This window comes from Manis javanica, chromosome 3, assembly GCF_040802235.1.
Source record: "Manis javanica isolate MJ-LG chromosome 3, MJ_LKY, whole genome shotgun sequence".
In the NCBI taxonomy this organism is placed as follows: Eukaryota; Metazoa; Chordata; class Mammalia; order Pholidota; family Manidae; genus Manis; species Manis javanica.
Window position 1 is genome coordinate 169,167,425 of NC_133158.1, and position 22,291 is coordinate 169,189,715.

A 22,291-nucleotide genomic window follows, 5' to 3' on the forward strand; every position below is an offset into this window, starting at 1 on the left:
GAACCCTCATCATTCGAGGCTTCTAAGGCCTGGCTCCCCACACTCTGTCCTTTCCCCTTTGTCCCTGCTTTCAGACCCAAGCATTCAGTTTCCTAAGACCAGGTTCCTAGGAGAGGAAATACAATTGGTCCTGCTCATCTTATCAGCCCACACTTAGGGGTCACAGGTTGTTGGCTGTCTTCTGATGGACCTTGCTCAGTCCAGGGTTCCCCTGACCTCATAGCAGTTATCTGGGCAGCGCACAAGCCTACCACCTACTCAACAGGGGTTGTAGGTGGGGCAGCTTCCCCTGGATGGTGATGTGAGGAGATGGGCAGCAATACAAATGGTTTCCAGTATTTCCTCCGGCCAGGTCAGGGCCCAGGGGTAGGACCTGGCATTGTTGGCTAGGATGGGGTGGAGGACAGATCAGGGCCTGGGCAGGAGGGAACAGGCAGCTTCCTCAGATTCTTTGGGACGGAGCCCACTCTCCACCCTTGGTAACTGGCAGTGCCAGCGTTGAGAGAGGAGTCATGTACCCTGAGTCATCTGGGCTTGGCCCAGGCAAGCCTCCACAGGCTCAGATGTGGAGCACGGGCCTCAGCGGCAGGTGGAGGTGGAGGGATGCACAGATGGACAGACGGGTAGACGGACGCACGCATGAGGAGGCATTGCCCATCTGCTCTGCTGCTCCTGTGCACTGATGCCCTGGCAGCAGTGGCCATGCCAAGCCCCTGGCTCCATCAGATTTCCCACCTTCAGGTCCCTGCCCAAATGCCACCTATCAGGCAGGCCCACCTTAACCACTCCGTCCAGGGCCTCCTCATCACTCTCCCTCCTAGAAGCCCACTTGGCCCTTCAGGCGTCTGCAGCCACTGCCTGCACTCCCACTTCCCTGCCTGCCCCTTTTGGGGGTACCTCTGTGGGCAGGTCCTTGGCGACTGGCAGGCACCAGACCAATTACTTATCAAAAAGGGAGGGGAGGAGAGAACGGCTGTTTTTCCACCCCTTGCCCCTTGCTCTTCCCCATCCCCTCTGGCTGCTGGAGGCTGCAGAGGTAAATACCTATCGATATGTAAATAGACTAAAGCCCTGTGGGGATATTCTGGAAATTCTACCAGAATTTACCCCACCCCACCCCACCCAATGAGGATTATATGTGTCTGTCTCCTCCAGGTAAATTCTAGGAGAGTAGGGACTGTCTCTGTTTTGCTCAGTGCTGTGTCTCAGTGCCTGCAACAGTGCCTGGTGCATAGTATGATTAACAATAAACATGAGTGAATGAGAGGGAACATTCTGGATGCATCTTGGAAAGGAAATACTTGCAGTTTTCCTTCCCTGGTTCTTGCCCTTTCCTGTCCTGCTTCCCTCAGGGTGTAACTGTAGTCTGGTCTCCTAAAGGAGCATGTCAAGATGGTGAGGAGCGGGGCTGTTCCAGTGCACCTGGAAACCATGGAGCCGGGGGCTGCGTACTGTGTGAAGGCCCAGACACTGGTAAAGGCCATCGGAAGGCACAGCACCTTCAGCCGGGCACAGTGTGTTAAGGTGCAAGGTAAGGCTGGCCTGTCTGTTCCTGGAGCCCTGCACAGGTGACAGCCCTCCTGGTGGGTGCTTGGTTGCCTGCTGGGTTCCTTTGGTTCTAAGCCTTCCCTGGTTTTACTGACGGGCTGCCAGGTGGGTGGGTTCCTGTGGTGAAAGTATGCTTCAGTGTCAACCCCCAGAGGTGAGGGTCCCTGCTGGGGCCAGTTGAGCAGCTGTCTGGAATGCTTTCCCCTGAAGGCTCTCTAGGCCTGTAGGTTGCAAGGCTGGTTTACCAGATGGCAAGTGCCTGTGAATCTGGGCAGCTTGCCAGAGAGTCAGGCCCTGTGAGGAGGCTGCCTGTGGTATATCAGAGCTGCTTCCAGCTGGATCTATTCTTTGGACATGTCCCCCTCATCCTGCCCCAGTATCTATAGAAGCCTCTTGTTTTGCTTAATTTTTTCCCTTGAAATGTTATGGTGAAAAAATCTACAGTGTTTAAAAACTCTTTGAAAAGAAACAAAACAAACCCCTACATCCCATGATTCTGCCACTCAAACACCACTAGGAACATTTTTATGTCTAACTTTTTAGTCTTTAAAAAAACATTATTTTAAATTTTAGAACTTCTGTGTGGTTCAAAAAATATAAGACACACATGGAAACTCTCTACTTCTCTTCCCCATCCTTATGATTCCCACCCCATAGGTATTAGCTTCTTGCATATCCTTCTAAAGACTTTTGCATGCATACACAATGAAAGAGAATGTATTTGTATAAATTTCCCTATTTTGAGCACAAATGGTGGCATACTCTATGCACTGTGTTGAATCTTATCTTTTTCACTTTAATTTTTTGTAGATTTTCCATACCTATAAAAAACTTCTTCATCCTTCTTTACAGCTACATAGTATTCTATAGTATGTATACATAATGAATTTAACTAGTGTTAGTCCCCTATTAACGGTCATTTAGTTTTTCCCCAATATTTTGCTATTATATTAGTAGCAAATAAAGTAATGCTTTAATTAATTACTTTGTACATAGATCATTTGTTGATACGTATCTATTTGAAGGATAAATTCCTGGAGATAGAATTGCTTGGTCAAAGGCATACACATTCAAATTTTGACTGACATTCCCAAATTGCCCTCCAGAGGGGTGTTACCTTTCTAGCATTGCCCGTGTGTAGACACATGAGGAAGCTGTCTTGCACACATATTCTGTGCCTGCTTTTCAACAAACATCATATCCATAATGTTTTCCATGTAGATTTTCTGATTAGCATTTTGTATTACTTTTAAAACCATATTAGTCAAGCTTGCTATAGAACTCAAACAACACCGAAGAATGTCAAGTAAAGCACATGTTCTCCACGTTCCCCCACACCACTCAGGAGCTTTCCTCTGGCACTCAGGCATTTATTCCTCCAGTCTTTGTGTGATACCAGTACTTGCAGGCGCACATGGGGCAGTACTGTGCCTACTGTTCTGTCCGTCACTTGTCTTCACTCAGTGTGATGTTGTGAACATCTTTCCATGTCAGTCCATATGGATCTACCTCATTGTTAAAGAAGATACATGGATGAGCCAAAATATATGTGACCATCCTCCTGTTAACAGGTATATTCTTGTGCTTCCCAGTCTTTTGCCACTATAAACCATGCTGTAGTGAACAAGCTTGTATATATATCCTAATTCTCATTTTAATAGCTATATTCCGAACCTACCATAATATATTAAATCATCCCTATTTTAGGGGTATTTAGATCACTTCCATGTTTTAATAATTTTCATTTGCTTTTGAAGATAATGCTCATTGATTCATTGATTCATTCACTGAATGCTTTTTGAGCATTGACTGTGTGCCAAGTCCTGGCCTCGTCCCTGGGATATAGCAGAGAAGTCCCTGCCCTCGTGGAGCTGACCCTCTCGTGGGGATACAGGGTACAAAAAGTAAACAAATGAGATGGTTTCTCTTAGTGGTACTTGCTATGAAGAAAATAGACCACAGCCTGCCTGGAGGTGGAGGCATGCCACTGCAGGCAGAGAGGAGGCTGGTTATGAGGCTACTGCTCTCATCCAGAGGCTGCTATGAACTGCTTTAAGCTGGAATTATTTTCTGGAATCCACTCACAGGAGTGGGTTGAAAGGGTACAAACATTTGTTTATTTCTTGATGTATACTGCCAAAATGTTTTCCAAAAGTATTGAACAAAGTACGGTGCCCAGCTCCTCCACGGCCTCCCTTGCTGGGCCACCTTTCACACGGCAGATGAGCAGTCTGGCCCCGGGGCTCATGAGTTGCTTGAGGTCATGTAGAACAGGGAGATAGGAAAACAACCCAGCCCCCTTCTGTATCTCCAGATGGACACACTCAGCGCTTTCTGATACGTTTACGTAGTAGAATCACCCAGGCTTTGGAGCCAGCCCGAGCTGTGTGATCTGGAGTGAGTCACTGAACCGTAGCAGGGGCCTGATATATCATAGTTATTATATGATGTTTACCGATCTCAGGATTTTCCTCCATAATATGAATCAATGCCAAGAGCAAATTGTGAAACACACTTTGTTTTCAGTTACCGCCCAGCTCCCTTCTGTGCTGTTCTCTTTGGACCCGTCCCCCTCGTCCTGCCCCAGGCCTGGTGCTCTGCCTTCCTCCTGGCGGCCGTGCCAAGATATGTGCTAGCACAGCCATGGCTTCACAGATGATGTTCCTCCATTTCCTTTTCCAAGAAAAGATTGTAATCTTCCCTGGGGCTTTCTGGAAACCAAGCATTAATCTGGAATCTAGAAAAATGTTTTTTTAATGGTTGTAATTTTAGTCACTACAGCACACATCAGATCTCACGATGTTGGCATCTGCGTCTTGGCCAATGTGCAGGGCCAACTCCAGGAAAGTGAGGGAGAGACCCAGACTGGCAGTTTCATCGCCACTGTTGTCTCCTAAACCTGTTCCTATCTTTTCCTTTCCAGGAGAGCCCCTCCCGCTGGCGCTGGCCCTGTTTGCGTTTGTTGGCTTTCTGCTGATCCTGGTGGCTGTGCTGCTCTCCATTTGGAAGATGGGCCGGCTGCTCCGCCACTCCTGTTGCCCCGTGGTGGTGCTTCCCAACACCCTGGTAATGCTGCTCTCGCCTCCTTTCAGCATGACACTGATCAGGTGGAGACTGGGCCTTAGCTGGGCATGGGCACACATTTCTGGCTTTACAAGTATTTGCACAGAGAGGGAAGAAGAACACTTACACTACTTCACTTCTAATCATAGTGGCTGGGAGAGACCTCCCTTCTTCAGAGCGTAGTGACTCACGCAGGCCCCCAGCAGGCCCCTGCTGCTTGCCTGCAGGACCTGGCATGGCCAGGAGAGCGGGTGTGTTACCCAGCCCGGGGTGCTGGCATTTCAGGTGTCAATGTGCACTCGTACCCTTCCAGGCTGGCCTGCTGAGTGCTCTTGGTCCCCTCCCATAATTATAGCAGCAGCTGCATCTGGTAACATGTTCTGATATCACCATATTCAATCTGTATGCCAAAGGTTCTCAGGGTGAAGTGCTCATGTGTGAAAGTGGGAGGCATGGACTCTGCTTCGCCTGTGTGTGGGGGTCAGTCTGGACCTGCTCATTTACTTCAAAGTCCGGGGTCCCCACCTGTTTCCTACCCTTGAAAGCCCAGGATTCTTACTCGTACCGACAGTGGCCCACAGGTGTGTGTCTCTTCAGTGGAGAGAGGCAGAGAGGCCCTGTGTAGCCATGCCAGGGCAGGAGGGAAGCCAGAGCAGGCCTCCAGCAGCCCGGCTCCCCCACCACATTCCATCCGGCTGCCTTCTGGGCCCCCAGACCTCAACACACAAAGAAGTACACACACACAAATAACAAACCCAAGCAACAACAGGAAAAAAACAAACCCATCTCTGTCACCTGAGGGAGTAAGCTGTCAGCTTCTTAGAAGCAACTAGAGTTGGAACCTTGTGCAGCCTGTACATTCCCGTAGCTCCTCCTCAGCCTGGAGTCTCTCTGGAGGGTGTCATTCTTATGGCATCTGCATGGCCCCAAGAGCTCGGCCATGTTCTCCCTGCACAAGAGGAATAATCCTCTCTGTGTAACCCAGTGTAATCCTCCCCTGTGTATCCCAGTCTTCAGGACACTCTCCACCCTCTTATCCTGATGTGAGTTTTCTTTTCTCCCAGTACTTCTGGGTTCTGACACTAGTGCAGAGTTAAGCACCGGACCCTTTAGGCTTTCCATGTCTTGAGGCATTCCATTTCCCTTTTTCCATAATGCTTACTGAATGGATGGACTTTTCATTGGTTCCCCCACCAGCCCACACTGATGACTGAGTGGTTTACCGCTAAACATGAAACATCAAACACAGTGGTCAGTGCCGGCCTTGCTCCCCTTCAGCAAGAACTTGAGGGGCTCAAATTCCCTGAAGCATAGAGGGATGTGTATTCTGTAGTTGTTGGGGTAGTGTCTTATAAATATCAACTGGGTCCAAATGTTTGATAATCCTGGTCAGATTTTTGGGTATAGTTCTATTAGTATTGAGAGAAAGAGATGACAAAATCTCCAACCATGGGTGTGCATGTGTTTGTTTTTCCTCTTATTTCAATTTTCCTTCATGTATTTTGAAACTCTGCTTTAGGTGCATGCATATTTATGACTGATCTGTCTTCCTGAGTAATTGAGTCTTTTATTATCATAAAATCTCCGTCTTTGTTTCTGGCAATATTCCTTATCCTAATATCAGTATAGCCCTTTTTTGTTCACTGTTTGTATTGTGTATCGTCTTTCCATATACTTTGAACTTAATCTTTGTCCTCATATTTAAAATGTGTCTCTTGTAACAGCATATAATTGGTCTTTTTTTCTTTCCCTTTTTCTTTAGTTTTTTTAATAAACCCATTCTACCAATCTCTGACATTTAATGGGAATTTTAGTCTATTCACACTTGACAGTGGTCCTCTTACTTTCTAGCTTCTGTGTTTGCACCCTGATCTGTTTTCTGGTTTTTCAAGCCAGTAATACTTTAATTGTTCACAGCCCCCAGAGAAATTTGCCTGCAGACGAGGGACTATCAAATAAGGAAAACTCACCCGGTGACATTCTCTTCTTCCAAGTGTCAACTTTCCGTGGCTCTACAGTGACCTAAGAGAGATGGTTTTATACTCTGGTCAGTTTTGAAGTTATCTGTAGGATTAGCCTGATTGGTGCTCCTCTGCCATAAGTAGAAGTGAAACCCTGAATAAAGGAGGGTTCCCTGAGCCAGTGCAGTGAAGACAGTGGTAGCTGGGGGCCATTCCTGGCTCAGGCAGGTGCTGGCTCTTTTCCACCCGTAGTGGAAAGTTCAGTCTCCTCAGCTGGACTCCATCAGGTAGTCACCCTTTGTGGTTTTCTCCTCAACTCCATTGCCCGCACTTACCCTGTACCCACAGGCTGTTCCCCTAGGAGCACGCTCCCCCACTTCCTCTTCTGGTCCTACCTTCAGCCACCCTGCAGAATCTGCCCCCACCTCAGAATCAGGGGCACTAGGATCCCTCCAAGACCCAGCGTCTTTTAGTGAGCAACCGACTAAGGGCTAGGGAAAGAACCATGTGAAGTCAGTTCCTTATGGAATTTCAGGGGCACAAGAACCCTCAAATGGCAAGAACTCCTAGGAATCCTAATGTATTACAAGCCAAGCCCTAATATATAGCTTTTGGGAAAAATCAAACACCTTAGATGAGACCAGAAACAAGGATATTCTGTGACAGTATGTTCACCTTTATCCTCAGAGGATGCATCCACTACCTCGACTACCTTTTGCTTCTCTCTTCTCTCTTCTCCTTTCCATCCTTCCCACGTCATTCCAGTGTCTGTTCCTCTGTGCATTCCTTTCCATAGGTGTTTAATTTTCATTCCGTTTCTCTCTAGATTTTTTTTATTAAGGTATCATTGATATACAATTTTATGCTCAGGTTTCACATGAGTAACATTGTGGTTACTACATTCCGTCTATTATCAAGTCCCCCCCACATACCCCATTACAGTCACTGTCAATCAGCATAGTAAGATGCTGTAGAGTCACTACCTGTCTTCTCTGTGCTATACTGCCTTCCCGGTGCCCCCCCTACATTATGTGTGCTAATCATAATGCCTCTTAATCCCCTTATCTCTTCCTTCCCACCCACCCTCCCCAGTCCCTTTCTCTTTGGTAACTGTTAGTCCACTCTTGGGTTCTGTGAGTCTGCTGCTGTTTTGTTCCTTTAGTTTTTGCTTTGTTGTTGTACTCCACAGATGAGTGAAATCATATGGTACTTGTCTTTCTCCGCCTGGCTTATTTCACTGAGCATAATACCCTCTAGCTCCATCTATGTTGTTGCAAATAGTAGGATTTGTTTTCTTCTTATGGCTGAATAATATTCCATTGTGTATATATACCACATCTTTATCCATTCATCTATTGATGGTCACTTAGGTTGCTTCCATATCTTGGCTATTGTAAGTTGTGCTGCAATAAACATAGGGGTCCACATGTCTTTTTGAATCTGAGAACTTGTATTCTTAGGGTAAATTCCTAGGAGTGGAATTCCTGGGTCAAATGGTATTTCTATTTTGAGTTTTTTGAGGAACCTCCATACCGCTTTCCACAATAGTTGAACTAATTTACATTCCCACCAGCAGTGTAGGAGGGTTCCCCTTTCTCCACATCCTCACCAGCATTTGTTGTTGTTTGTCTTTTTGGATGTTGGCCATCCTAACTGGTGTGAGGTGATATCTCATTGTGGTTTTAATTTGCATTTTTCTGATGATTAGTGATGTGGAGCATCTTTTCATGTGCCTGTTGGCCATCTGAATTTCTTCTTTGGAGAAGTGTCTGTTCAGATCCCCTGTCCATTTTTTAATTGGATTATTTGCTTTTTGTTTGTTGAGGTGCATGAGCTCTTTATATATTTTGGATGTCAACCCTTTATCAGACATGTCATTTATGAATATATTCTCCCATACTGTAGGATGCATTTTTGTTCTACTGATGGTGTCCTTTGCTGTACAGAAGCTTTTTAGTTTGATATAGTCCTATTTCTTCATTTTTGTGTTTGTTTCCCTTGCCCCAGGAGATATGTTCATGAAAAAGTTGCTCATGTTTATATTCAGGAGAGTTTCTCTCTAGATTTTTAAAGTGAACAATTTGTCTGCATATATGCATTTCCCACAGTGCTGTGTGAAAATAGACCACTAATATCCGTTAAATCCCAAACAGATTCTGGAGCTATACATCTCCACTGCCATCTCCTCCTCTCAGCCTTGACTTTAGCACAGCCTAGCTTCACTTCAACATTTGCATTAGTTATAGATAATTCTCCCAACTATTAAAAAGCAACTTCCAGCCATCCTTGCAAAATCCATACATCTTTTTCAATTAAACCATGGAAAATTACCAAGTGAAAATCCTTGACAATTCTTCAAAGAGCCCTATTGAGTTTGTGTTTAATTTATCTGTTTGGATGTAACATTTCATGTCTACATCTATAATTTCATGGTTGGTGATGGTTGTACCTGAAACATACCATTAAGAATTTCTTTCCATTCTAATTTATGCCACCATGTAATAGTCTAAAGCAAACATATATATGCAAGGCAAGTCATATTAAGACAGCAGTGTAAGGTACCTATTTAAAAATATAATTTATTTTCCTTGTCTTTCATCCCTAATTGCTTTATGGGATGGAGAATTTGCGCTAAAGAGTCTTTCTCTCCTTTCCCTGACTCACTTTATTCTTTCTCTTCTTGCTGTCATATTCCTCTGTAATGTGGGTAGCAAGCATAAAGATGGCCCCAACTTAGTCATTCTTCAATGGACCATCCCAAATATGACTTTGTGTTCTTTGTAGAAAGAGGAATTTGTGGGCCAAGTTACTACTGGGGCCCAGAGAGTTAAAGAAGCAAAAGCAAAAGAAGAATCCGCAGAACAGTGAATGTGATTCAGTCCGGGGGAGAGGGTGGAGACCACGGCGAGTATGTTCCCGCTAAAGAAAGCAGCCACTTCTCATCTCCAGCAGGTCGCTGCCCAGGGAATTGGGAGCCAGTGTGACCAGATCCCCAGGTTTTAAATGAGAAACCAGGAATCAGGCTTTTATGAGAAATCTCCTAACTTTTTAGTGTTGAAAACGAATTCAAATTAAAAAAATGAACTGAACTTTGCTTGAAAGTTTGTTCTAACCTGCCGGGGACAACAGCTTCACACCTTCTGAAATTCTGAGATTATGCTGTTTTATTTTCATGTTCTAAAGCTACACTGTCTAATACAGTAGCTATTTTCCATATAGGACTATTAAGCACTTGAAATGTAGCTAGTCCACAGTGAGATGTGCTGTAAACATAAAATATAAAATACCCAAAGGATTTTGAAGACCTGTTTCATTAATATTTTCATATTGATCACATGTTGAAATATTATTTTTATTTTTAAAGTAAAATAAGATTTTTACTTTAAAAATAAAATGTAATTACACCTGTTTTTACTTTTTAAAATGTGCTACTAGAGAATTTAAAATTGCTGGTGTAGTTCACATGACATTTGAACTGGACAGTGTTGTTCTAGAATTTCAAAAATGATCCAGTATAACCACTGCAGACTTAGGTAGCCAGTGTCCTGAGAATCTGACGGGCCCAGCAACAGTGAGCTGATGGTGGGCTCTCCACTGACATGCTGTGCTGTGAGCCCTGCTTATACACTGTCCTTTCCCATTATCTGCACACAGACATGAAGAGTGAGCCCTTTAGCCACCTCTCTCTGCAAATAAGGATCAAGGGCAACTGGCTGCATGAAGCCGATGTCTCTGGGGGCTGAAGTGGAGGAACCCACTGTGCCTGTGTGCCACTCTGTGGAGTGATGAGGGTATGGGCTGTGGGGAGATAATTGGAGACAAACCCAGTGAATTTGGGCAGGTGAGCAGGCTGGCAACAGTTGAGATTGTCCCTCTGAGAAGACGGTGTCTGCATTTTTACAGCCAGTTATGATTATGTATTGGGGACACAGGGAGAAGGTGGTAGGAACATGAAATATGGGTGGGGAAGGGCCTTCTGTGTATGGAGTGCCATTTCTGGACTGGGCACCCTGTGAGGTGCCTTGTGTAAAGCACTGCAGACCAGTCATTATTTTCAGAGCTCTCTGCTGGAAGGTCAGATTTTTTTTAACCAGACAGAATTACATTCTGGGCTTTTGTTGGGCCAAGTCCCAGCGAGATGAGCATGGTCAGAGCAGGGCAGCCAGAGGTCTGCTGGGCATGAACAGAGAGCTGGGGGCAGTGAAGGTGGGAAGTCCCTGATCTGGGGGTAACAGTACTCTTTGGGCTTTTTTGCTGCTTGGAAATTAATTAATCAAACAGTTGGGCTTTTGTGATATTCTCTATAACAGATACTACTGCTACTTTATTATTCCTATTCATCTCTAATGAATATTAATGAAAATTATTCTTCAGAAAATAACCAGTTCACCTCAGAAGTTAATCAGCTGCCGAAGGGAAGAGGCAGAGGCGTGCACCACAGCCGTGCTGTCTTCTGAGGAACTCCTCAGGCCCTGGATCTAGCAGGCACGGCGGAGGGATAGGCTGAAGCTGAGAGCTGGGTCCGCGCGGCACAGATGCCACGATGGGAGAGGCTATGCATCTGTTTCCTTTCATGGACAAAGGACAAGATGAGCAAATGGAGCCTGCTGTGTCCAGGCCTAGAAGCAGCTGTCCGAGGCAGAGAGGTCTGGCAGACAGGGCACTGATTGGGGGTCAGGAGATGCGACCTCCGGAGATGGATCTGTCTGCCATTCCCCAGCTGAACGACCTCGGGGAAGGTGACTTAGTTTCTCTGGTTCTCTGTTGCCTCGTCTATAAAATGAGGGGAACAGAGCAGCCATTAAGTTTATATATATGTATTTATATCTCCAGCACTTGCAGAGCCATAGGGAAACTGGTGACACTGTACATTGCAACTTGCAACTGGTTCAACTTTTTTGAAGAGCAATATGTAAATATGGAACAAGAATGATGGTGCCTCTGTACACCAGCTGGCTTGGAGAGCCCACTTTCCTGGAGGAAAGCTTGAAGCGGGAAGGAAGGATGGGTACAGCAGCTCTGATCTCACTTCAAGCCAAATGTCTGTGCAGGGCTGGATGGCTCAGCCAGCTCTGCAGTCCATGGCCTGGAGGGAGGCCATGGTCCTCCTGAAAAATGGGACATTTGTGATGTGCACAAATACTGTGGGTGGGTACATGAAATACACTAAAGGGTGGGTAGTGTGTACAGACTGAGAACAGCAGATAAAGGTCTATGTATGATTAGAGAATGCAGACAGATGTTTGCTATGTTCCTTTTCCCTGTAGAGTTGTTAAAGTCTGAAATTAAAATCAAAAGGGGTCACCTTGGATAATATTTTCAGTTTCTTCCAAAAAAAAGGTCTTTGGAGTTCTAGTTACATCTTCAAACTTGAGTCCAGAAAGGCCCCTGAAGACCACTTTGGCCAGAGTTGTGGGGATGCCCCCAGGAAGGCTTGGGGCAGGAGAAGAGTTGGGGACAGGCCCTGGTTGCCTGAGGATCCTGACTAAGGCATCTGGCTAAAGCCTTACCCGGGCAGGGTGCTCCTGGGTCTTCCTGAAGGCCTCAACCTATGGGCAGCCCCTCGGGGGGGGATTGCTTTTCCTTAAGACAGCTCACCCAGGGTGTCCTCAGCCCCTCTCTGCAGGTTCATCCAGGGCCCACTTCCAGAAGCCTCCTCCCTACCAGGAGAGGAAAAGAGTCAGCATCAGAGAAGAAACAGAGCAGCGATGTTTCCGGAGGAGTGAAGAGATTGATGGGCAAGGCCTGTGCCCCCCTTCTTAGCCCCACTCCTAGCTCGGGAACCACCAAGCTTGTTTGTTCCTAGCCCACTTCCTGCAGCCCTTCTAGGCGACCCAGAGGTGGTGCCGGTATCTCCCCTACAAAATAAAGGCTCTCTGCACCGAGTGGGCTCCCTGCAGGAAGATGAGATGCTGAAGATGTTTTCCTCTGTACCAGTTTGTATGCTTCTGTGTTGTTAGACTCTTTCATGAAGAGTATGTGTTAATTTTAATTTGGCCTAAACTGGAAAGACATTTTCAGTTTGTAAAAATAAAGACCATAAAGTAATACACCATTCTTAACCCCAACTCTTTCTTGCCCCTGCACCCTGAGTCAACTGTCCCTCTGTCACTTGCCTTGACCCAGAACCCAGAAATAGCCTGTGATTTCCCTCTGCTTGAGTCCCTCCTATAATTTGTCCCAGTGTACCCCCATTATTGCTGGCATATGTAGGTATGTAGAAATTTCTCTCAATTATTTTGTTGTCTGCCTTCATCTCCAAAATGTATTTACTGAGGCCCAGCAATGCAGCAGACATTGGGCTAGTTCCTGATAGTATTTGGTTACCCCCTCTCTCCTGGCCTTCTTTTCTCCTCTCCAACTGATTTTCCCCATCACCCAGCCCTTTCAACTGGGATGCTTCACAAGAATTAGTCTAAAAAGGCTCCCACTTGCCAAAGTTGGGACAATGTGAGCATCCAATGGAGAATATTGGCTGACATCCATTGACACAATAAATCTGAAGTGTCGTGAGTCTATAATGATACTACAAAAAGAGGAAAAGCTAATACAATGAATTCTCCAAGAACAGAATACATTTCTACTGAGTCATTCGGTCGTGTTGGACTTGTTGAATCACTAGTAAATGTAAACTAGTAAATGTAAATAAATGCACCAGAGGCATTTTCCTCCATCACCACCAATCTTTGGCCAAAGCCACGACCCTCCCCTATCTGAACCCCTGCATCCATGTCCTCACCGGCTGCTCTCCACACTTGCCCATCTCCAGTTTCAGCAGCAATGTTCCTTTATTTTCCTTTTGCAGAGGTTTTGTAGATTCTGTCTGTCTAGTCTCTGTGCTACTCCTTCCCATCTCTTAAAAAAGAGATTTCCCCCCTTATTTTCTGGTGCCCTGTTTTATCTTTAGGCTGTCTCTCCGTGGGTGCGTTGCTTCGTTTCCTTTGGCCTGACTCGATCCCCTCAGGGAACTTGGAGCCCACCTGGAGAGGACCTCATTAAATCCACAGGTGTCTGGTGCCATCTTGTGTTGAGTGCTGGAAAATTCCTTCTGTTCCCGTTCTCAGCGACGTGTCCTGGGCTTCCTGGACGGAGAAAGGAAAGCTCAGACAAGTTTCCTAGCATGGGAACTCATTTACAGACTTCCCCAGGCTCGGCCCCTAACATCTCCACTGCCATTAGTGGATTCAGAATTTCGTGGCCGCTGTCTTTCCTCGTGTTCCGTCTCCAGCAGGTTGTAGGAGCTTCACGCTGCCACGCGGCCTCCCTCCCGGCTGGGCCCGGGTCCCCACCTCTCCCATCTGTAGTCTTCCCTCTGTTGCCCTTCCCTACCTCTGGGAGTGCTTTGGGACTTGTTCCCGTGTGTCCGATTTCTAGCCTATCCCTGGGTAGACTGAGCTCCAGGAGGTGCTCCTCAGGCCCCTGTTCCTGAAGACTGAGTCATGCTAAACATTGTGGGCCCAGTCTGTGAAATTCGGAACTGGCACATGAGAGGTGACCCCAAATTACAGTCTTCTCTTGCTGGTTCTTGGGACTCTCAGGTCCTCAAGCATCTAACGAAAAGGCCTAGAAGAACCCCTCCTTGCCAGAGGTGGGAGCTCCCACATGTGGGAGCAGGAGGCCCCCAAAATGAAGATCCAGCCCTTCTGCCTCCCTCAGCGACAGGCTGCAAGCCCAGAAGAGGTTGTAGAAGTCCCTTAAGGACCTTAGAGGAAAAAAACTGAGCAGAGGCCTTCCTCAGCTCCTGCAAAAGAGCCCCCAGGGCAAAGCACAGCCGTCCTCAGGAAGAGTTACACGGCCCTGGGTCCTCTGTCAGACCCCACCGGGGAAAGTTTTAAAAAATCACCTTAAAAAATCTGGCTGTGTACACAAATGTGTACTTGTCCAAACCTCAATAAACTCTCTATTTTGCTCCTGTGCTTGGAACCGTGCATCTGTGAAGAGGACACAGTCTCCGGATTCCACAGCAATGGCCAGCAAGCCATCCACTTCACCGCCTCGGGGTAAGATGACGCCTGCAGCCACCATCTTGGGTTTCTAGCCCCAGGACATCACACCCCAGAACCAGGGCCCTCTGGTGTCACCCCACCTGCATTACGCAGGCCAAGGGCTTTCCCAGATGAGGCCCATTTCATGGGAGTTAACTACCATCTCTCCTTTGCTTGTGAGTCTTCCAATTGCAATGGGTCAAAAGGGAATAGCTCCCTGTCCAAGATGAAGGCCGAATTATGGATGGCCAGTGGGCTGAAAGAATCACTGTATTTTAAATGAGAAGTTTTAAGTTAGCAGATGGCAGCAGATAGATGCTGAATGTAAATATGTGTAACTGTAAGCGCTTCAGCTTTAATGTATGAGATAACCTCTTTGTCAGATAAAAGGATTTATTGCCTGCCTTCTTTTCTCCCTCTGCTCCTTTTCCTTCCTTCTTCCTTCCTCCTTTACAGCCTTCCTTTTTCTTAACAAAATTTTAAATTCTGAAGGAGAATTTTAATTTTGGCATGATGAAGACAAATCTCAAATTGAAGAATTGAAAAATAGCAGCTTGGGTATGAGGTGTGGCTCTAAACATGTTATCTAAAAGCAAAAAGCCTGGGTTCTGGATATGCGTGGTAGTGGTGGCCAGAGGATGGGATATGCAGGAGGTGGGGCCCACCCTTTTCTTTGGCTAACAACTCACTTTAAAAATCATATCCCACCCAAAATATTCCAAATAAAAAATATTTATTCAGAGTTTTGAATTAAATATCATTTAAAACTTCTAAAAGGCATTTAAAATATTGATAATTGAAGCCAGGTAATGTATCAGTTTACCTTACATTTTGAGAATGTAATTTTGTGATTCACTTGAAGTCACAGATGCAACTCCTACAGAATGCAAAGTGAGGGAGTTGGGGCATGGCATATTTGATACTGGGAAGAATTTGGTGATCTCCTCTATGAATAGCTACAACCTCGAGGTAGTGTGCTGTGATTCTAAACACTCTGATCCTAAACAAACACTGATGTCTTTTATGAATGGGTTCTGTTAGAACCCACATGAATCTGGAAATGTTATGAGTTTCAAATGGAAAAAAATTTCCACTCGAACTTTTTGGGAATAGTTTAAAGGTCAAATAATATGATACATTTTTTCAGTATAAAAAATTGTGATGTAATTTGATAACTGCTTATTTATTTTTAATCAAAACTTTGTTGAAGTATATCTAGTTGTGTTTCAGGCTTTGGGAAGTTTGAATTTTTTTGTAGAATCAAGGTAACTGGTAATTGTGTTTTCTGAAGACTTTGGAGAATTTGGAATTCTACACTCCATTGATCCATAATTAATATATATTTAAACAATGTAGATATAATACATAGCATATATTTAAACAATATAATTAAAACAAAGACAATAATAATATATATGAAGCAAAGCCTGAATTTTGACCCATAAGTTAAAAGAGACTGCAGACAAAATCTTAAGATTCTGCATTTATAGGTACTGTTCTTGGGTAATGATAATGAATTTGATCCCCCTGTGAGGACATTAAAAGCATTGACTAGTTATACTGCCAACTAAGACAACCATTTTGACTATTCATTGTGTACCTTGATGTAACAATATATAACATGAAGCATTAGGTCGGTAAGGGAATTTTGAACATTATAAAAGCAGGGATAGCTTATGGCTCATGAAGGTGAAAAACAAAAGTATATTTTTTTGGTATTAAAGTCTCATCTATTATCTAGATAAAGAAAACAGAAATTAGAAAACACAGATACATCAGTTGGAAGGAATTTTTATGGCTCAAGAGGATTGACCCTGGAAGTTGTGACCCTGAGTCGGACAAGGCCACGCAAAGTATCAAAATCCAACTGAGGTATCTTTGATGATACTCATGTATTAGGAGGGCCCACAAAGTCAGTGAGCAGGAGTTGAGGTTGACGGATCCTGGCCTTCCAGACTTCCTGAGTCTGGCTTGTGTTTGCCTCCTCTGGTCAGTTCATATTTTCTGGGGACAAGCCAGGAAAAATGAATTGTGTAATTTCATTGATTTCCATGCAAAAGCTAAATGCTCTGATATTTGCATTAAAAAATTTGTATTGCCTATGATGAACAGTAGATTTGTACTAACAGTAAAAAATTGTAATCTTCCTTTACTTAGAACACCATTAAACAGCAAATAAAAAATACCATGACAGGCCCAGAAAGCACAGAAGAAGGGAAAAAACTTTTTATTTGTCTTAAAGATACTATTTCTACTTCATGCACAAGGTGCCCTGAAAATTGTGCAGTTACCCTCCCTGTGGTCAATGTGCCTAATCAATGGAAGAGATGGAAGAATTAAGAATGACTAAGAACCTGGAGAATGTCAGAGACTAGGAAGGCAGAGAGGCCTGTGTGTGGGGCAAGGCTGATGAGTTTGTTTGGGATCCATTGGCTCTGGGGTACTGGTGTCCAGAACGCAAGAGGAGGAGCAGTTTGGGGCACAGGGCCCATCCCTGCAGCAGGAGGGGATGGCTGTGTGGAGGGGGTGGTTGGGAGGTGTGAGCAGAGAATGGACTCAGATTGGTTTCTTCTCTCTCTTCATCCTTGGAGTTCCCTAGAACTTGAGGGAGCTGAACTGCAAGGTGTGGGTGATTGTCAGCATCCTGTGTTGTACAGAGAAAAGGCCACGGGGTTGGCAGGGGAGCGGTGTCAATAGTGGGACTGAAGGTCCTGTGGCAAGGAGCTCCGAGGGGCTGGAGTGATGAGGGGTGGAAAGGCGCAGCCCAGTCCTTCCAAAAGCATGGACACAGGAGGAAGGAACTGAGAGAAAGCCAAGAGTGCCTGGAACAGCAGATCCCATGTGCCAGAGTGGGGCCTCACTGCAGGCCATCTGAAGAATGGTCTCAGGTCAGTTTGGTAATCTGCCTTCTCAGAAACAAGCAAACAAAGAAAAAACAAAACCAAAAGAGAAAAAAAAAGGAAAAGAAAAGAAAACTCCAGGTTATTCAGAAGGTGGCTAGGGCTCAGAATCCCTGAGCTGGAGGCTGCTCCAGCTTAGAGATGCATTTTCGACTTGGAGTATCTGGTTCCTTGCTCTGTGACCTTGGATATGTCATTGCCCCTTTTCTCATTCAGTTCCTGCTCCAGTGAAAGGAGCATGGCCCTTGAGGGGCCTTCTGCCCTGCCTCTTTGTGGAGTTTTCAGACTCCTTTCTCCTTCCGTGCGGTATCCTTAGTCCACTCCCTGCTGCCTGTGTTGAGGCCCATATGAGGCTCTTCTTGTCCTGCCCAGAAGACGGGATGCCTCTCCACGGGACCTGTTGTAGGGTGCAGCTGCTCAGCATCCTGGAGAGTCCCATTTCCAGAGGCAGTGGGGCAGAGGGACCAAGGGCACTGCCCCCAGCTTCAGACTCCCTATGTTTGAGTTATGACTCTATTGATTAACTAATAGCTGTGTGATCTTGGGCAAGTTACTTAATTCCTCTGAGTTTCAATTCCTCATCTGGAAAATGGAACTAATAGCAGTACCTCCCACATCAGGATGGATAGATGATTAAATGAGAAAATGTATTAGTGCAGTGGCTGGAGAAAGGTGGGTCCTCAGTGGTCCAGACAGCTGGCCTTGCTGACTGGCTGGTGGCTCCACTTTCAGAGAGGCTGATGTCTGAGTGCTGATGTCTGGGGCATGTGGCTGGGCAGGCTGCTTCTGTGCCAAGGGAATGCGGTTTCTGAGGCATCCGTCTGCCTCTCTGGTCTGGACTCCTCACCTGCCCCAGTGGGCAGTGCTCAGGCCCCTCTTACCCTGATTGGTTGTTGGAACTTCAAGGCTTGGGCTGATCAGCCAAGCCAGGCTGGGCTGACAGTGCAGCTCCAGTAGAGAACAGGAGCCCAGTGGGCATGAAATTGGAGGTCCAGAACCTTCTGAGCCTAGGCCCAGACCTATGTGCTATCAGCATTTGCACTTGAGATTCTGCCTGAAAGTTCTGATTCCCCTCTCATATTCCTTCCTGTGAGAGGGAGGGCTTGGGAGGGCTTGGGAGGCCTCTGGCACTATGGCTCTTCAGAATGTTGAACAGTGTGTTAAACATCAGCTCTCATGGAGAAGTGTCCACTTTTCTGGGAAGGCAGGACAAGAGAGGGAGGGATTTCTGCCAAAGCCTCTAACAAGTGAATTATTCCCATCACTGAGGGCAAATGTGTCTACTTTGGAGATGGGCCTGGCCACTCTGTTGACAGACTGAGATGACCTGGGGCTGGGGCATACATCTTGCTTATCTAGCTCAATAGTGTTTAAGATGTAAGTGGAAGACATCTGATCAAGATGGTGGAGTGAGCACACATTAGATCCTCTCTGTAGCCTCCTCCAAACATAGAAGAATGAGAGATGAAATGCACACACACACACATGCAGTCTTTGTAGACCGATAATGAAGAAAAAGCCTACAGAGTAAGCTGATGCAGGGTAACCCAAGGGTGGAAGGAACTGGCTATACATAGGTTGGGCTTCAAGATCACCGGGGAATAGAGATGAGTGTACTCTATGCATGGCAGGAGAGCAGACCCAGGCTCATGGCAGAAAGCTGGGTTTGGGGCTGGTTGTCTTATCTAGTGCACAAGGGCTGAAAGCACTCTAGAAACATGCTGCTTGCCCTCAGTGCAGGAAGGAAAAGGGGCATCTTAGTTGAAAATGGGAACTGGGCTGGTCCTGCACAGGGATTCAGCATCAGGAATATTGTTAGTTGACAGTGAATACCTGAAACATAACATAAGACCTGGTCCAGGGTTTGCAAAACAGGAAGAATGGACTAAGGCAACTTCTATGAAGTACCTGTCATAGAAGGATTTGTTAACGGGAAACAGTCCCTTGCAGAATGAGTTATAAAGCAAAATTGACAAAAGGATATGATGAAATTCATCATGAGGTGTATTTCACAGACTCAATAATCAGAAGAATTCATAACAGTAGAGGTGGAAATAATGGATAATTTGAAAATATACTGATTAATGGGATGTCTCTTATGCTCCCTTGAAATTTACCTACCTAGTGGGGCACTTCTTTCCCTGCTAAGTGATGACGTTTTTTGTAACCCCTTGGTAGTAGAAAGGTCTAAGTCACCTGAACTCAGAGTTTCAATTCATAATTAAAATTGCCTATTCTCAGATTGTAATGAAGACTTGAACTCTTATGAGAAAAAAGCTTCCTTTTTCTAACACAGCTGGGCTTCCTTCAGGGAAGGGTGTGGCTAGTCTCTCTCTCCCTTTTCTCACCTTGTCCTCCTTCACCGATGCCACTGTGGACCCATCTGAGACTGGAGTTCACGAAGAGAAGGGAAAGGGGGCTTAGAAGGGTCTTGCTTGATTGGAATGGTTCAAAGCTGGGTTTGGGCTCCCTGGAACTGGCTGAGGTTTAAAGCTGATTCTCCTTTGGGCCCTTTTTAGTCTGGAGAAGCCAGACTAGTACATAGCTGCAGTTTTCCTCCTTAGCCTCTTTATTTCCCCAGACCCTGCCATCTACTCTGCATTCACAGGCCCTTTGACCTCCTCAAAGTGAGCCAGGCATCCACCCTCCTTGTTCCCCAACAGCAGAGAACACATTTCAGGCTCTCTGCACAGGACCCAAAGTTGGAGTTTAGATGTAAGCTTCCCCCATTTCACACTTTTCCTGGGGGCAGTGAAACTCAGACCACCCCAACAGCTCTCCCCAAGGATGCCCTCATCACAAATCCTTTGAAATGTCTAAAAGTCAACCCTTTTAACATCCTCTCAATGGATGACATGTGCAATATTTGGATATTACTTTTAAGTTTAAAATCATGTTACATTTTGAAGAGGTAAGGAAGGAATAGCATCTTTGCAATGAGATCAGGAAATTATTAAACATGAACAGATAGTCACAAAAAACACTGCTATTGTAAATAAAAAACTACAAGTAAGTAGGATAAACAACAGGCTAGAATAGCTGATGAGAGATGATTGAATCAGAAGATAGAAAAAATCACATATAATACAGCACAGAAAGAGGAAGAAGGGAAAAATCTGAATAAAAAGTTGGGCGTCATGGGAGGTAGATGAAGACATTCCAACACACACTCTCAAGGGGAGCTCCTGAATGTGAAAACTAGTGAGAACACAGGAGAAGAAATGGCTGAAAAATTTCCATAACTAAAATAAAATTTCAGTTCAGCAAAGTGCACTGATTGTGATGCTGGTAAAGTAATAAAAAACCAAGCAACTACCCCCCAAAATACCATCATGCCTCCCTGGGAACAGATAAAGGCGATCCAGTATCAGTGAGGTTGTGCGCGAATGTCACCACCAATCACAGTCCTCTCAACGGAAACACCTGAGTCACAGGCGTTCCTGCCTTCCTTGGTCCAGGGTCGGAGAAAAGTGGACTTGTGACCTGAGTCTTCACAGCCTTCAACTACTTCCTTCTTTCTCCACAAACTAACAGACTTGCTTCCGGTCCACATGCAGCTTGTGAGGAGCAGCAGGCCGGCGTTATTTAGGGGCCAGACAGGTGGTACAGTGCACAGCAGGGGCGTAACTCCAGGAGTTTTCCTAAGTGTAGAAACTTGGCTCTGTGATCAGCGCCCTGCTGATTCAGGTCTTCTAGATGAGGCAGTGACCTGGACAGGGCTGGCAAGCCTGGAAACAGCAGCTCGCTGTCTACTGTGACACATTCTAATTGCAGCTCTATTGCATGGCTTTCCCAGGCAACGTTTTCAAAGGCTGTAAAGAAGAGGAAGGGAAATAATGAGATCTGGCTAGCCTCTTGGCTGTTTGTCTTCAATTAAATGTATCTCCAAAAGAAATACATGCTTATTGTGAGAAGTTCAAGCAATATATCAAACAAAAAGCTCCTCCCTTCTTTTCTTCCTCCTTCACTGTAAGGTGTGAGCTCTGCTATCTGGCATGTCTCCTTCCAGATCCTTCTCTCTGAGCTGGGATAATCTGTGAAGTGTTACTAGGTGTATGCCTCCCGTCCCCCACTCCCTTTACTCAGGATCCTTCCTCCTCTCCCGATTTGGGAAGATAGATGGGAGATACTTAACTGCTTTAAGGAAACTGTCACAGTGGAAGCAGAGATGAAATATGCCACATTCTTGGGTTTTAAGCTACAAAGTTCGCATCCAAGATATAAAATAGAAAAGACTGAGTGGACTACAAACTGTCAGTTTTCCCCTCTTCCCAAGCTCAGAGTAGATCAAGCTGAGGAGGAGGAGGAGAGAAGATGGGATGTAATGGAAAAAACAGTCAGGGTCTCCAAAAGGGGGTCCCTGTGCCCTCCCTGGGGGCTGGACATCACGTATGAGGGGGTAATAGGACTTTCCAGATCGTTTGGAAACTCAGTTGCTGAGGGGTCAGTAATAAATTTCTAGCTGAAGATTGGGGAAGCAGCCACCGCCCCCTTAAAATGTGATATAATGTGGGTTCCTAAACCTCAGGGACAAGGAGGGAAAGGAAACTTCTCTATTGACTAAGTTTAAATATGAAATGCCTAATTTTATCCAGGATTGAACATGATTACATTTTCTGGCATCAGGAAGAATGGAGACTCCAAATAAAGGTAAAATTGAATTATGTGACAATAATAAGAGTCATATCATGGACACCTGAGTTATATATATATGTGTATAAATATATAACATATACATATGTACTGTATATACATGTTATATATATATAGCCTTTTTAGGTTGTTTCCATTTTTTCTTTATCCTGAACACTGCTGCAATGACCATCTTTGTACA

General features: G+C 45.4%; 1 protein-coding gene across 6 annotated transcripts in view; it reads left to right on the forward strand.

The window, feature by feature from the left end:
• Positions 1-12,627, forward strand: part of IL20RB (interleukin 20 receptor subunit beta) — a 31,612-nt gene extending 18,985 nt beyond the window's left edge. For 2 of the 6 annotated variants that reach the window (XM_073232360.1, XM_017654849.3), the window contains 3 exons: positions 1,381-1,531; positions 4,472-4,614; positions 10,947-12,627. In XM_073232360.1, coding sequence (XP_073088461.1) covers positions 1,381-1,531; positions 4,472-4,614; positions 10,947-11,054 — 402 coding nt within the window. In that variant the 3' untranslated portion in view covers positions 11,055-12,627. The other 4 variants (XR_012129521.1, XR_012129522.1, XM_073232362.1 and 1 more) reach the window with 4 other exon arrangements.
• Positions 12,628-22,291: the final 9,664 nt, after the last annotated feature.